Here is a 14,909-nt window from a genome sequence, read left to right as displayed (position 1 = left end):
AAATGGAAAAAAACCGTGAGCAAAACGGTGACTGGTACTGACTAGTATATATTCCATTGAGGGAAACTGAGTTTCATATCTGCTCAAGAGCGCCCCTGGTGGTTGAAGAAAAATCCACATATATATGAAAAAAAACACTGAATGCTCTCTGGTATTGTTCAGGGTGCCGGACCAAATGAGGAGGCGGGCCGTAGCTTGGGGACCCCTGATTTAGACGGAGGGTCAAACCTGAAGTTTAAACTGGGCCCAACTGGACCCATCAGAAACTCTCAGTTCTGTCTGTGTGACTTGAAGCTGCACTGAGTGTTCTGAGGGGGCAGCAAAACCTCTAACTACAGGTTCAGTTTACCTTTAAACTAAGGTTCGGCAGAACTAGGCCAGCTGGCTCAGGCCAGTTCTGTTTCTACCAGAGGAGGCTTTTATTGTGAAAGGGCCCAGGTGTGTCTCACCTTCTTTGATGTTCGACCACAGCCGATTCTGGAACCGCTGGATGTTCGTCCTGCAAACGGAGAACAGGTCCGGTTCCTCAACCCACCCGGTTCTGTTCAGTCCAGCGGCCACCAGAGGGCGCTGCTGTTCCACGTTCACACCGAGTCAGAACCTCAGGACTTCAGAACCTCCTTCGACCCAACAGGAGGTTCTGCTTCCTGATTCATTTATCTCTGGACCAGTTCAATGAGCTGACCCGGTTCTGGTTCTGTTAAAGTTTCTACAACTTTGCATGTTGGTTCTGATTGGGGAGACGAGAGTCGGCGGATTCCTTTCCGGACTTTGATTGGAACATCAGGGAAGGTTGTTGGGGTCAGGCAGTGCTAACATTTAGATCTGAGCTAACTGGTGACTGGCAGCTGCTGCTGGGTCGGTCCGGTCCGGTCTGACCCAACTGGTACCCCTCTGAACCAATTAGCTGATTTTATTCCTTACGGGTTTTGTCCATCTGACCAGAACCCGGCTGAGGTCCTGCCTGGAGATGCCTTCAGACGGCGACAGAACCGGTCTAGATGGAAGAAGTTCTGGTTCTGGTGTGGCTGCGTCTCGGGGCCTAATCTAATCTAATCTAATCTAATCTAATCTGCTGCCCTGATGATGATGAGGAGGAAGAACCTCCAGATCAGCTGATTCACCAGATGCTGCAGCGGCACCGACCGGACCGGGTCACATGGGTCAGCCCTGACTGGACCAGAGTCCAGTCAGGGCTCTGGTCCTGACTGGGCTGCACAGGAACCAGCTGGCAGCCAGAGAGAACTGGATCAGAACAAGAGGCAGAACTGGGTCAGAACCGGGTCAGATGGTTCAGGAGACAGAATAAAACAACAGGAAGTGAGCCAAACAGTCGCATCAGAGAGAAGAACCAACAGAACCGACCCAAAACCTCTGACCCAGAGAACCGGGTCAGAAAACCCAAACATCGACCAGAGTCTGAAACCATAAAAAACTCCAAAAACCAGTTGGGTCAGAAATGGTTCTGGAGTTCTGGACCTCTCAGAACTCCCAGACCGGGCTGAGTCATCAGGGAAAGGTTCTGATCCAAACAGGTTCTGCTGCTCCTTCCCACAGCAACCCAACCCTAACCTGGTCCAGAACCGGTGCTGGACTGCACCAGGATCATCATCACAAGTACCACGGCTGCAGTTCTGGTTCTGTCCATTCAGTCGGACCGGCTCAGGCAGGAGGCTCAGAGCCACGTTCTGGATCTCCAGAACCCTTCCTCTGACTCTCCCAGAACCTCCAGGCTGATCAATCAGAACAAACAGAACCAGACTCTAACCGGGCCTCACCTGGTCTCCCATCAGAACCGGCTGGATGCCGAGGAACGATGGGAGCACCGCGGGTCGGGGGGCGATGCACACTCTTCCGGTCTCTGAGGGGGAGCACAGGTTAGAGAACCAGTCTGGTCTGGTTCTGGTACCAGACACCAGTCTGAGGGCTGTCCCAGCCGGTTCTGACCCAGTGGTTCTGCCAGCAGGGGCCCAGCTGCGGTTCCTAGAGGTTTTGGTTGAGCAGCTGAGCCGAGTTTAGAGCCACGTGGCGAGATTGTTGAGGAATTGGGTCAGCGGCCATGATCCTTTCTGGGGGGTGGGGGGTGAGGGGGGTTTGGTTGTTAATTGTCCGCTGAGCTGCAGATGTTCTGCTGCTGATTGTTCCAATTAGGGTTTAAACTTCAGTGAAGAGAAAATCAGGAGGACTTACTGTCGGGTCGGCTTCCAGAACCAGAACCAGATGTGGGAGGAGCTAACGGACCTCCATTATCTCTGACCTCCACAGACAGCAGGAAGGTTCCTCTGGGAGATTCTCCAGCTTTGGGTCAGGAACTGGGAGAACTAGGAGGAAGTCCCTCAGACTGGTTGTGTGATGCTGTGAATCACCTGCGGTGTCTCACCTGTCTGCCACCAGGTGTCCACCAGGGGGCAGCGTCCCTCCCCCACCACGCTGTGGAACCAGTGCCAGGCCTCATGGTTGATGGGTTCCCCCACTGTGGACAACCAGATATGGAGCATCAACAGTGACCAATCCTGGGCCAGAGGAAGTCATGATATCACTTCCTAGTGATATCCAGGTGGTGATGACATCACTTCCTGGTCTCCATCTGCCAGGAAGTGATGTCATGACTTCATGTCTGCTAGGCTAGATTAGCGGTTGAGACATGTGGTTCTGCTGATGATGAGGTAACTGACAAACACCCTGAACCTTCTGACCCAGAAACTGGATCTGAAGTTCCTGGTCCAGAATTTAATTCTAGTCCCAGAGTGTCTGTGCCTGGTGTGTTTGGTGTCAAACCTCAGAACCGGTTCCTGTCAGGTTCTGGCTGAGTTGGACCAGTTGGATCCCAGTGTCCCAGCGGTTGGACCCACCTAACCCCAGCATCCTCAGAGAGCTCCAGTCGTACTTCCTGACCCAGTCGTCTCCGTGTCTCAGCAGCAGCCACAGAGCCGTCGGCGCTCCGTAGAACTGGTTGATCTGCAGCCACTGCACCGTCTCCCAGTACCTGCCTGGACACAGGCAAGGTGAGACACACACTCCGTCCCACACGGCCACACTCTGTTAAACTTCCTGCTTAAGCTCCGCCCCCTGCCTCTCACAACCGCTTTAATGATACTTTCTGGTGCTACTGTCTGGACTCTATGTCTGTTTGGGATGACAGAGGTCAAAGGTCACCTAACAGATAAAAGGAGACATCATCTTCTGGTGATGGGTGTTGGCTCACATCCTTCCTGACCAATCAGAGCTCAGAAAGCGGAGCGAAGGCCTTCATTGGTCTAACTGCAGACCATAAAACCAGGTTAATGACTGACTGCAGCTCCACTTCCTGCTGCAGGTGAGACTCACCTGAGGTTCAAGATTAACCTGCATAGATCATCCATCCAACCTCAATCCAACATTCATCCAACCTCCATCCAGCCTCAGAATGCCTCCAGTGGGGAATGTGGGATTGGACCGCTGGATGAAGCTGTGTAGGTGAAGCAGGGAGTTTTGGTGCTGCTGACCCGGCTCACCTGGATCCGGGTACACAGGTGTGCTGTCAAACAGGACAGTGGTGGCGCCGTTGCACAGCGGGCCGTAGACCACATAGCTTTGTCCTGTGATCCAGCCGATGTCCGCCATGCAGCCAAACACGTCTCCGTCTTGGTAGTCGAACACCAACTGGAACAACAGAAACAGGGTTCTGGTGAGTTCTGGACCTGTTGGCAGAACCAGGTTGATTCCCTTCAGAGGTTCTCCTCTTCAGACTGAATGTTGTTCCTTCTCCCAGGCCTGCTGGAGAAAATCTCCATCAGGCAGGAAGACCAGCATCTAACTGTTCCCGGGTTCAGGTAGGTGTTGTCTCTGGAGAACTTTTGGACTGTCTCCATGGCGCTGTCCCTGAACAGAACCACAAGGAAGTCCGATCCGATGGCAGAGAAGCAACTCAGGGTGCTACATGGAGGGACCAACCAGGACTCCTGGTGGCACTCAGCTTCTCTTTGGTCAAAACCACCGGTGCCAGAAGAACCCAACGACAGGAGGACCCAACTAGCCAGTGGCCTTGGCCCGATATGACCCGGTCAGAATCCTGATGAGGTCATAATGTTCTAGGACCATGAGGAACCAGGAGTTCTCCACCGCGGTTAGGTTCAAAGACCGGAGACGTACCCCTGGTGAGTGATGGAGGTGTACAGCAGGTAACCCGCCTGGGTTTCACATGATGGACTGGTCAGGTGTGGACCAGTCAGGTATGGACTGGGTGTGTTGGTAATTTTTGGACTGGTATGGACCTTCTGATCAGGTGTCTCACCTCTTCCTGAGGGATGTCCATCTTTCCCATCACTGCAAGCTGTTCGGTCCTCTAAGAGACAAAGACATGTTGGACAGATGGACAAGTCTTCACTGCAGCGGCCTTGAGCTCGATGACTCGGCCTCCTCTCACACCTTGGTTACAGGTGATCACGGCCCTGCACTGAGCTGAGACAGAACGTCCTGAGGTCCAGGGATTCCTCAGGAATGTTCTCTGGGTTCTAACAACATCTGAACATTCTTATCTGGAAACCAGGAGTAAATCTGACCAGAGAACATTCAGACCTCTGTCATAATGGCACAGGTACCCTTTGACTAACAGGTAAGCATTTTGAGGGTCAAAGTTAAGACGGTAAAGATCAAACTGTTTCTTGTCTTTAGGTTCTTTTGTTATTGGACAGAATTTCAGCTGTCACTGCCAGACAGCTGACTGATGTCAGGTCCCACCTGGCGACAGCTCTGATGAAGGTCTGCTGTGGAAACATGTCCAGTATTGAGAGACAGAAAACTGTGACTAACAGCAGAAGAACCTAAAGACTTAGTTGGACAGGATTAAGGTGATTGGATCAGTTTCTGGTTGGACCAGGAGAAGATAAAGACTCGTTACTGAACATCCAGATTTCTCTGCAGGTTCTGTTTGTCTTCAGGCGGTTGGGTTTCGGAGGAAACTTTGGGCCTGGAAAATGCTGTAAAGTTATCAGGATCATAGTTTACTCACTCAGCAGAGATAACATCCCTGTTCTGACACCTGGGATCAGATTCTGGTACCAACTGGGTCAACTCTGCTTGATTTGGCCTCTTGATTCTGAAAGCCATCCAGCTGTGGAAGAAAATGTTCTGTTGGACTTGAGCCGGTTTGTTTCTGGGCACATTCAGCTCATTGAGTCTCATTTTGAGCTGGTTTTATGGTTTCAGGTCGTTATTCCTGTTGATCAGTAACATCTTGTCACTCTGCGGGATCTCTGAGCTTCGCGCCTCGGCTCATCACCGTTATCAGTGTGGACACGTCACGCTCTGAGGTTCTGCTACCACAACAGAAATGTTCCTCAGCGGCGACCTGCTCACCTCCTCACACTGACCAAAGGTCTGACAGTCTGAAATGTTCTGGTTCTAAATATTCCTTAAAACAGAACTTTGTCTTCTGCATCCCTTGCAAAGATTTATGTCCTCAGGTAAAACCTGAGTTCAGTGTCGGCCATGTTCTGATTGTTATATACGTGAAGGTAGGTTAGCATTAATCTAGCATGATTAGTTAGCATGAATTTAGCATCAGTTTAGCAGAAAATTAGCAGAAGGTTAGCAGGGATTAAGAATGAATTGAGCACCAATTCAATTCATGCCAACTTTGAGTTGAGATTTTCTCTGGAGATGAGAAAAGCTCTGAGGACGAAGACGGATCCTGGACATCGTGTCTCTGCTGCAGGTTTATGGAGCGTCATGGAGATGAGCCGGACCGTCGCCGTGTGTATGTGTGAACTCGGTGCAAGGTTCGTCCCGCTCCCAGATCAGAGCCACCTGGTCCGGATGAGAGTCCACATGGACGTCCAGGCAGTTCACTGGGACAGAGATGGAACCAGGTCAGCAGAACCTGGATCAGGAGGGAACGGCTCCCTCCAGGAGAACCTCGGACCTCCAGGACCCGGCTATGCTGCTCTAGCTGAAGGCCTGGCGATGCTACCATGGAAACAGAGTTAAACAGAGCCTGAGTCTGTCCTTTGAGGGACTGGATTGGTTCTGAAGGTTCTGGAGAACATCAGCTTCCCTCCTAGAGAGCTTCAGACGGTCCTACGGTCCAATCAGAACCCCCTCCCCAGTGTGAGCCGTGGCAGCGCCGAGCAGATCATCATCCCGACCTGGCGGGACTCGTGGTGGAAACTGACTTCATTTGTTCTCTGATTGAACATTAATCCTGAAGTGGATTTAGAGGCAGCAGACCGGGCCGGGCCGGGCCGAAGCGGCACGCAGCGGCGCCACAGAACCCGTTTATGTAATGGAGAGCTGATCCTGTATCGAAGCTGATGGGAACCAATCATCCTGCCGCCGTTATTAGATTATAATTGGATTATAATCCGACACACAAACAAGGCAGAGGATGAAAATCTGAAAAACATCTGGACCTGGTACCGGGTCCTGGTCCAGAACCACCAGACGTCTGGACTGGACCAGACCTGGAGAACTAGAATCCGTCCTCTGTGCCGGGAACCAGAGTCACATCAGACTCTGATCCGCAGTCAGACCGGTTCTGACTGCGGATCAGAACCGGTCTCATCTCCACCTGCCGGCCTCTGTTAGGCCCGCTCCCCACAGGTTGGGACTCTGCTGGTTCTGTTCGGTCCAAACCCACAGTAGGAAATCTAAAACATTCTGCTGCTCTGGTCCATTCATGGTTCTGGTTCCGGTTCCCCAACACCTTATTATTAATAAACCAGTCCGAACCGAACCGAACCTCAACCTTTCTACCGTTTGTGTCAGAAAGAAACCGACTGATCCACACACGTTCGGTTCAGAGAAAAATCAGCCGAACCTTGATCCGAACAGTCAGGATATGATTCAGAAACCGGACCGAACCTCTGTCCCCTCGGTTCGGGTCGGAACTCACCGGACACGTTCCGCTTACCGCCCAGGAACCAGCGGATCCGGGCCCGGTTCAGGTGGCAGTCCTGGACGCGCTGGAACGGTTCGGCCCCGTGGAGCCTGTCGGCGGCTGCGGGGCCCCAGAACCGGTCCGGTTCGATGACTGAGAGTCGGAACAGGTCCCGGTGGGGCAGCCGGGACAGAGACCGGACCGGGGCCCGGTTCGGTCCGGACGAGCTGCGGCGGCCCAGGAGGACCCAGATAGTCCGGTTCCCCTGCACGGAGCCATGTCGGTCTGGAGCGGGCCGAACCGAGACTGACCCTCCGGTTCTGGTCCGGGAGCGATCAGAGACTGGACCGGGAGGTTTCACCTGATGAAGCAGAACTGGATCTGGATCCAGATGTGAGCCGGTGGTTCCGGTTTCTAATATGTTGCAGTTATGAAGAATTGAAACATTTTACTGGATTATTATTGATTATAGATAAATATCACTAATATATCTATAATCAATAGTTGTAAAGTTGCTGCTGAAAAATCTCCATTTGTTTATTTTGAAATTGACTTTAATAAATGAATACGTGACCTCTGACCTCTGGTGTGTCTGACTGATCCTGGAAGCGAAAATCTGATCAGCTGACTGTCACATGATCATAATAACGATGAAACAAACATGTTGTGGTCCTGATTAGCCGCAGCGTCTGGAACGTAAACAAACCGCAGATTATCATCGAACCGTCGTTCAAACACCGAGGTGGGATTATCGCCTGGATACATCCGTTAATCTGACCGCAGGTCTGCTGGATTACACATCATCATCTGGATTTACTGGACTCCCTCAAGCTGCTCAACTGGAAACCAGTCAAACCAGTCCTCTGCTGCAGAGAACTGACTGAGCAGCCGGTCCAGAACCAGCAGACAGGATTAGCAGCGGCCCTGGACCGGGTCAGAAACACGTCCAGCTGGAGTCCCTCAGGGCTGCGTGCCCAGGGCGCCACCGTCCGCCCTGGAGCAGGGCGATGGAGCCGTGATTTAAAACTGTATTAAAAAACACGACTTCCAACAATCTAACTCGCTCTATGTTTATGTTTAATGACAGATTAAAGTCAAACAGACGGAGGAACCGAACCGTCCAGCCCTGCGCCTTCATGAGTTCTTCCATCTCAGCTGCTAATTTGGGATTAAAGGAGGCTCGGCGCTCTGGCTCAGCTGCGTCCGCCTCAGGTGAGCTTTGGTCTGCAGGTGAGCCTGGAGGAAGCTGCGCAGCCGGAAGTGCTTCCCGCAGCGCTGGCAGCTGTGCGGCGCCTGGCCGCTGTGGATGCTGCGGTGCCGCAGGAAGCTGGAGGCCCGGCTGAAGGTCTCGGCGCAGGTGGAGCAGCGGTAGGGCTTCTGCCCCCCGTGGGTGTAGCGGTGGTCCCGCAGCAGCTCCTTCAACCGGTAGCTCCTCCCGCACACATCGCAGTGGAACGGCTTGTCCCCCGTGTGGCTGCGCTGGTGCGCCCGGTGCTGCGAGGGGTTGGGGAACTTCTTCCCGCAGACCTGGCAGGTGACGGCCGGCGGCAGCAAGCCGGCCGCCGCCGGCTCCTGGGCGTGCCGGCTGATCATGTGGTTCCTCAGGCAGCGGAAACTTTTGCCGCAGACGGAGCAGAGCTGCTTCTCTCCGGCGTGCGTGGCCTGGTGGCTGCGCAGGTTGGCGGCCTGCGTGAAGCGCCGCCCGCAGGTGGAGCAGCTGAACGGGCGCGGCTCTTGGTGCACCAGCGCGTGGCGCGCCAGGTGGGAGGCGTGGTAGAAGGCCTTGCCACAGACCTCGCACATAAACGTCTTGCTGAAGTGCGTCACCCGGTGCGTGTTCCGCGCACTGACGCAGGAGTAGCCCTTCCCGCAGATGTCGCAGCGGCAGCTCTTCTCGCCAGTGTGGCGCGCCTTGACATGCAGGTCGCGGTGCGTCTTGTGGTTGAAGCTCTTGGGGCAGAAGCCGCAGGCGAACGGCAGGAGGCTGTGCTCCTTCATCTGGTGTTCTCGGAGCTTCAGGACGCCGCTGAAGGCCGCGCCGCACACCGAGCACAGCGGGTGGGACTTCCTGTGGTGGTCGGCCAGCCGCTCGGCGCTGGGGAACAGCCTGCTGCAGCGCCAGCACTGCAGGTGAAGCTCCTCGCTCGCCGGGGCCCCCGCCTCCCGCCGCCTGCAGCGTTTGGCCCCGGCGTCAGGTGGCGCTGGGGGCCGAGCGTACTCATGGTCATCGGTTGGAGGGGAGGAAGAGGCGGGGCGCACCTGCGACTCCTCACCTGTGAGATCAGAGGCGCTGCTTCTGCTGTTACCTGGAACACAGACACAGTTCACCTGATGAGCAGCAGAGGGCGCTGCAGTTAGCTGCCCTATGACGAACAGACCCCATCAGCAGCAGCTGACTCCACCAGGAGCTCCTCACGTCCTCTGCACATCAGCAGGTAGACTCACCCTCAGCGCTCTGCAGCGCCACCAGCAGGCTCCTGGCGTCACCAGCAGCGCTCAGAAATGGAAACATGGTCAGGCTTTGCTCTGCGTCTCTACGGTTTGCCTCTGCAGCCGGTCCGTCACTGACTCTGTACAGCAGGAAATAGGCATGGCCTGAGCCGGGCTCCTGCTCACCTGACACACAGAAACACAACGATCTTCACCCGTTCACACCAAACACAGACTCTGACCCAGACCTACCTGAATCGTGTTCATGACCCGATCCTGGCCTAACCCTATCCCAGGATCGGTCTACTAACTGGTTTAGAGACCATTTACCTGGGAGACAGGTTTACACCTGGTCCTGACGGTGTTCCCCAGGGTCCTGTCCTAAAGCTCCTCCCAATGTCTCTAACTAATCCTTCATCTCTACTGTTTTCTACCTCTAAATATTCGCCTCTATGCAGATGATTGAGGGTTTCTTCCTGTGCTAATTGCAAATCATATCATTTTTAAATGTTAAATCTGTGGTAAACACATTAAAAATCTGAAACTGTTTGTCCTGCAGACTCACCTCCACCTGTCTGGGTCTTTATTAACCCTCCACAGGTGTCAGCCGGTGTGGGCAGAGCCTCTTCCTGCCTGGTCATGCTGGTTTCCAGGATCTTCAGGATTTGATCCACAGCTTCCAGACACAGCCTGTCCACCGCCACTCCCAGTTCCTCCTGAGGAAACCAGTAAACCTCCATCACTCATTCACACAGACTGAAAAAACCAGTCTCTTCTGACTAGGCCCAACTGGGACCCAAACTGGAACAGAACCAGGGTTCCTCCAAAGAGCCTCTTAATAACTTTGGTCCAAATGAATCCAGATGTTTAATGATAAGTTATATTTTATTACCAGGTTATTTACTGACCATTTCCTTCAGGAAAACTAACTACATCTCTCCTTGTCGTCGGGTTTTCCTCTAGATTATATGCAGAACATTCCTGACCATCAGGCGTTTTATTTCAGTGTGTTTGGATCATGCAGGCGAGTCGGGAGGCTCCAGATACAGAACCAGGTTAACAATCTGATTCTGCACCCAGAACCAGGAAACCTGATGGTCTGAGGCCAGCTGGTTTAGGAAATGATCCAGACCTACTGACATTTCACAAAGACATGACAGTGAAAGAGAGACAAAATGTCGCCACCGGAGCACACAGAAAACCCCCAGAAAAGTGATATGAAGCGTCCAGCTGGGTGTCTGTAATGTCCACATCCAGGAACTTGGATCCGTTGATGAGGAGCGGCGTGCGGCTGGTCGGGACCTCCTGACATGGACAGTGATCTCCTTGGTCTTGTCGATGTTCAGGAGTCGGTCGTTCACCAGTCCGCAAGATGCTGCACCTCAGAATGGCTCCCACGATGGTCGTCTGCACATTTCAGGATGTGGTTGGTGGTAAACCTGGGACGGCAGTCGTTGGGCAGCAGGGGGCTGAGGACACCGCCCTGGGGGTCGTTGGTGTTCAAAGAAATGAGGACTTATTACCCACAGGCACAGACTGAGCTCTGTCAGCGAGGAAGTCCAGCAGCCAGTAGAGGCCCAGTGGGACCAGTCAGCAGATCCTGGAGGATGATGGAGTTGAATGCTGAGCTGAACAGCGCAGGTACCGAGGTGTTCCCGGCAGATGAAGAGCTGTGCAGATGGCATCCTCAGTGGAGCGGTTATCCAAGCTGGACTGGGTCAGATGATGGAGGCAGTGTGGAAGGGGCCTTCACCTCTCGAAGCATTTCGTCATGGTGGACGTTAGAGCAGCGGGTGAAAGTCTTTAAGACGTGACTGTTGGTCTCTGGAAGCTGGCATAATTACAGCTGAGTTAAAACATGGGGAACGATGGTCTGGCTTTCCTCCAATGGAGTTTATTCAAACCGTTCAAAGACGTTGAGTTCACTGAGGAAGCTAATGTCGACCAGGTGAACCAGTGACAGACTGGAGGCTCTGCCAGCCGTTTACTGGGATCGTGGTACAAACCTGGGTCTTCTGACTGCCGGCGTTTCCTGCCTGGACGGTTCAGAGTCCGGCTGCTAAGGAGATAATCACCAGGCTAAAAACAACAGCATTCTGCAGGTTTTTATGGGAAGTATTAGAGATGTTGTTCAAAGCCTTTCTAAAATATATCCTGACAGGTAATCTCTCTGATACAATAAAACAGGGATTATCAGTTTAATCCCCAAACCTAATAAACATCTAATGGTGGATGTTTATAATCAGAAGATCTCTGTGTATGATTATGAAATGTTAGCTCAGGTTTCTGCTCAGACTGAATAGAACTGAGAGGTTTAACAATCAGCCTTTATCATCGTCCTGTCAGGTTGGATTTCACTCACATTCCTCTCTGAGATGCTGCAAAGTTTAGGGGATTATCTTTGTGGATTAATTGAGCTGCTCTACGGTGATATTTATAGCTCGGTTTCCATAAATCCAGGGCTCCGCTCTAGATTTAAGATCCAGCGAAGCATTTGGCATTACACTGTTAACCACAATAACTCAGTTATTAATGCTTCAAATCAATAACAAGATCATCCAGATTTCTGACGATAAAAAACAAACAAAAACGATCCAGTGCTGCCCTCAGTATCATTTAATAAATTCCTAAGATAGAAATGTGAGATTCCTCTCATTCATTACTGAACACATCAAAGCATTTCATCAGTCAGAGTCGAGAATGAAGTTAAATGTTTATGAATGAAACAGGAAGAAATGTTTTTGATAAAAGTCCCGATTAATTAATCGAGAAGGTTGGTTATTAATGAATCTGACTTTGACGTCATGGTTGTTGCGCTTAGGAAAGAATGGCTTAAAACATTCCATATGGTTTCATTTTTCTAATTTTATATTTAGGAAGCTGGCAGGATTTGAAATCCTTGGAAATGTGGATTTTGAGACCAGGAGATTCCAGTTAAACTGCCAAACATCCAGACTTCAGGATAATGAATTTTCAGTGGAACTTCTCACTCCATGTTTAAGTTTTAATGAATACTGGTATGAAAACAGTGTTATTTTTCGAAACATATCTTAGGTCCTGTGAGTTTGTTGTCATCATTTCTGAGAAAATATCATTGTATTCATTAGATTTTGGGAAGGTGAGCAAAGCGATCCGTTTATCGTAGATTCAGTTAATCAGAAATGTTTTCGGAGATTCAGTATTGATTTTCTCGATCTCCACGTTAAAAGTGAACAACTGAAACTTAACTGACATTAAATGTAACGAGACTGTCAGCAGTGGAATGAGATAAAATATTTATTTAGATTATGAAGGAGATTCTAGTTCATATTCTCCTGCGTTGCTGTTAGTTAAGGACCAAAACCAACATAATAAGAAATAAAAGAATAAATATATGAATAAAAGAATATATATCTTACATATATAAATAAAATAATAAATATATATTTTGATTAGAAATAAAAGCATAAATATATATTTAGTTTTTCCTTTTCTTTACACATGAGTTTCCGTCAAGAAAAATAGATTTTTGCTTTGTCTTTTTCTGCTCGCTGTATTTCGGCTGCATCGTTATGTTAATGAGGAGAGCCGCCTTCTATGTCTGCTATTGGTCAGTAGAGCTTTGGGACCAACGTCACTGCGTCAGACGTTGTGGGGCGTTTAGGTCCAGTCGCTCGGCGCCATCTTTACAGGCCACAGACCAAAACAAACTTTATCCCGGTGGTTTTATTGTGTCACTGACTGCAGTGAAGTTGTTTTCAAGTTGGATACTGGATATTCACGCTCTGCAGAGTAAGGGACGTTCAGCTCAAGGTTGGTCCGATTTATGAACGCTGATTTCGGCCAGCTGTTCTCTACCGATGCCTCCTGAAGCGCTCGGAGGTTCACATAGATACCGTCAATTTCCAAACACTCCTGTAAATAAATGCCTTGACTTGTTGTGACCAACTGATACAAAAAAGTGGTAATTCATCCTATTACACAAGGAACACTATCCTCTATTACATGTTTAAGTCATATTCAATAATTGAAATAAATGTAACATTAAATGTTTTCTTCAGTAGCTTCCAAATCGTGTGCCATTAACTCAATCTGTGTGAAATTGTTCCACTAGACTGTATAGATGAGGCATATTTTTATTCCATTTGGACCCCTTTTTTATTTAACCAAAATTATATTTTAAAAAAATGTTCATAAAATATATTACCTCAGATGATCATCACTTGTTACCCGTAATGTTCAACTGCATAAAATTCTAGGACTGGATCTTTTTCATTACATGTTCACTTACCTGGAATATGTTAAATACAACAAATATTTATGAAAGTGTTTTCTGTTTCATAAACTTTATCACCTTTATTGTTTAATTACACATTAAATGTTTAAAGATGGGCTCTTTCATCTGGTTAGTGTCATGATGTGGCGGTGGACACAAACGCAGCAGGCAGTGGACGACGTACTTTATGAAGATGTTATTTTAATGAACTAAACGAACTAAATCAAAAACACAATGAAATAGGAGACACAAGGAATAACAAAGGTAACAACTGGCAACGTGGTGAGCAGGGTAACAAGTTGGACTGAGTACTGGGAGGTAGTAATGGGAACAATGGCCTAAATGAGAAGAGTGATAGCAGGTGTGAGTAATTTGGCACAGCAGCTGGCTGAGGGCTGGGGAGGAGGTGGCACAGGGAAACTAAGGAGATCTGCTGGGAGGAAACAGGGAACTGAAAAATACAACTGAAAAATACTTGTAATACAAAAGACACTAAGAGTAAAGAAAACCTGATGGACTGGGAGAGAAAGATATGAGGGAAACCGAACCTAAATAGAAACAAGGCTGATCTAACAATAAGAACTAAGGAACATAGAGCTAGAGAAACTAGATCTAAACAAAGAAATAACCCAACTAGAATTACTAAAGAAAGATACAGACTCAGACATGGGAGAATAACTGAACCTACGGTGATCAAATTAAGAAATAAACATTAGAAACCCTGCAGGGAGGCTGAAATAAGAACTAGAAGGATAAAATAGAACTAAACTATAGTCATTAAAGAAGGCTGGACTCAGACAAACAAGGAAAAGCAATAATATAATTCCAACTACACTAAATACCTCTAATAATGTCAAAAGGACCATGAAGGGCTAAACTAGTGAACTAGTGAATTAAAACATGAAGCTAAATAAAATGAAAAGCAAAACAAACCCAAAAACCCAGAGTCCTGACAGATGTCTGATTATATAATTGTTTAAAATATTTATTTGAAAATATAATCTTTCATTACGTGTATGTTTATTACCTGAAATATTTAAATATCAAATTTTTACTTAAAATGTGATTAATTTCTTCACCTGTTTACATGAAACTTGAAGTGCTTGAATCAAACGATTCATGAATGTTTAATGCATTAAATTATTAAATGACAGAAAACAGCCACTTCCAACTGTATTTCAACACAAATGGTTCCTGTTCCTCTTCAGAGTCTGCAGCCTTGCTGAGCTCCTCTCCTGGGGTTTCCTCCTCCTCAGCCTCTCCAACTTGCTCCTCTTCTGTTGCCTCTGCTGCTCTGTTTTCATTATTTACCTCTTCTGGGGTAAATAATGAAAACAGTCTCTAACCTGTTGATGGTTTTGCTGTATC

At 49.2% G+C, this 14,909-nt stretch overlaps 2 protein-coding genes across 6 annotated transcripts in view; both read right to left on the bottom strand.

Annotated features, from left to right (window-relative positions):
- Positions 1–899: 899 nt before the first annotated feature.
- On the bottom strand, positions 900–7,301 carry LOC103131337 (acetyl-coenzyme A synthetase 2-like, mitochondrial; the record flags this gene model as incomplete). Its single annotated transcript, XM_016666577.1, is given in 9 exon segments — positions 900–1,861; positions 2,381–2,473; positions 2,853–3,039; positions 3,379–3,642; positions 3,798–3,915; positions 4,132–4,169; positions 4,220–4,512; positions 5,703–5,828; positions 6,872–7,301. Coding segments are annotated over 9 exon segments (1,647 nt in total), but the record flags the coding sequence as incomplete, so codon positions are not given.
- The window catches only part of LOC103131330 (zinc finger protein 135-like), an 11,165-nt gene continuing 2,957 nt past the window's right edge, over positions 6,702–14,909 (bottom strand). Inside the window, exons 2-6 of one of the 5 annotated variants that reach the window (XR_001660565.1) lie at positions 9,852–10,002; positions 9,302–9,472; positions 7,969–9,162; positions 6,831–6,840; positions 6,702–6,718 (exon numbers count right to left, since the gene is read on the bottom strand). Coding sequence is in view for 4 of the 5 variants with exons in the window: in XM_016666584.1 (XP_016522070.1) it covers positions 8,015–9,162; positions 9,302–9,472; positions 9,852–10,002 (1,470 nt within the window). In the remaining variant the exon portion in view is untranslated. Of the gene's footprint in view, positions 6,719–6,830; positions 6,841–7,916; positions 9,163–9,301; positions 9,473–9,851; positions 10,003–14,909 lie in introns of those variants that run through there. The other 4 variants (XM_016666584.1, XM_016666585.1, XM_007542937.2 and 1 more) reach the window with 4 other exon arrangements.

Source organism: Poecilia formosa, unplaced genomic scaffold (genome assembly GCF_000485575.1).
Source record: "Poecilia formosa unplaced genomic scaffold, Poecilia_formosa-5.1.2 Scaffold745, whole genome shotgun sequence".
NCBI lineage: Eukaryota > Metazoa > Chordata > Actinopteri > Cyprinodontiformes > Poeciliidae > Poecilia > Poecilia formosa.
This window is presented reverse-complemented; position numbering and strand designations above follow the sequence as displayed.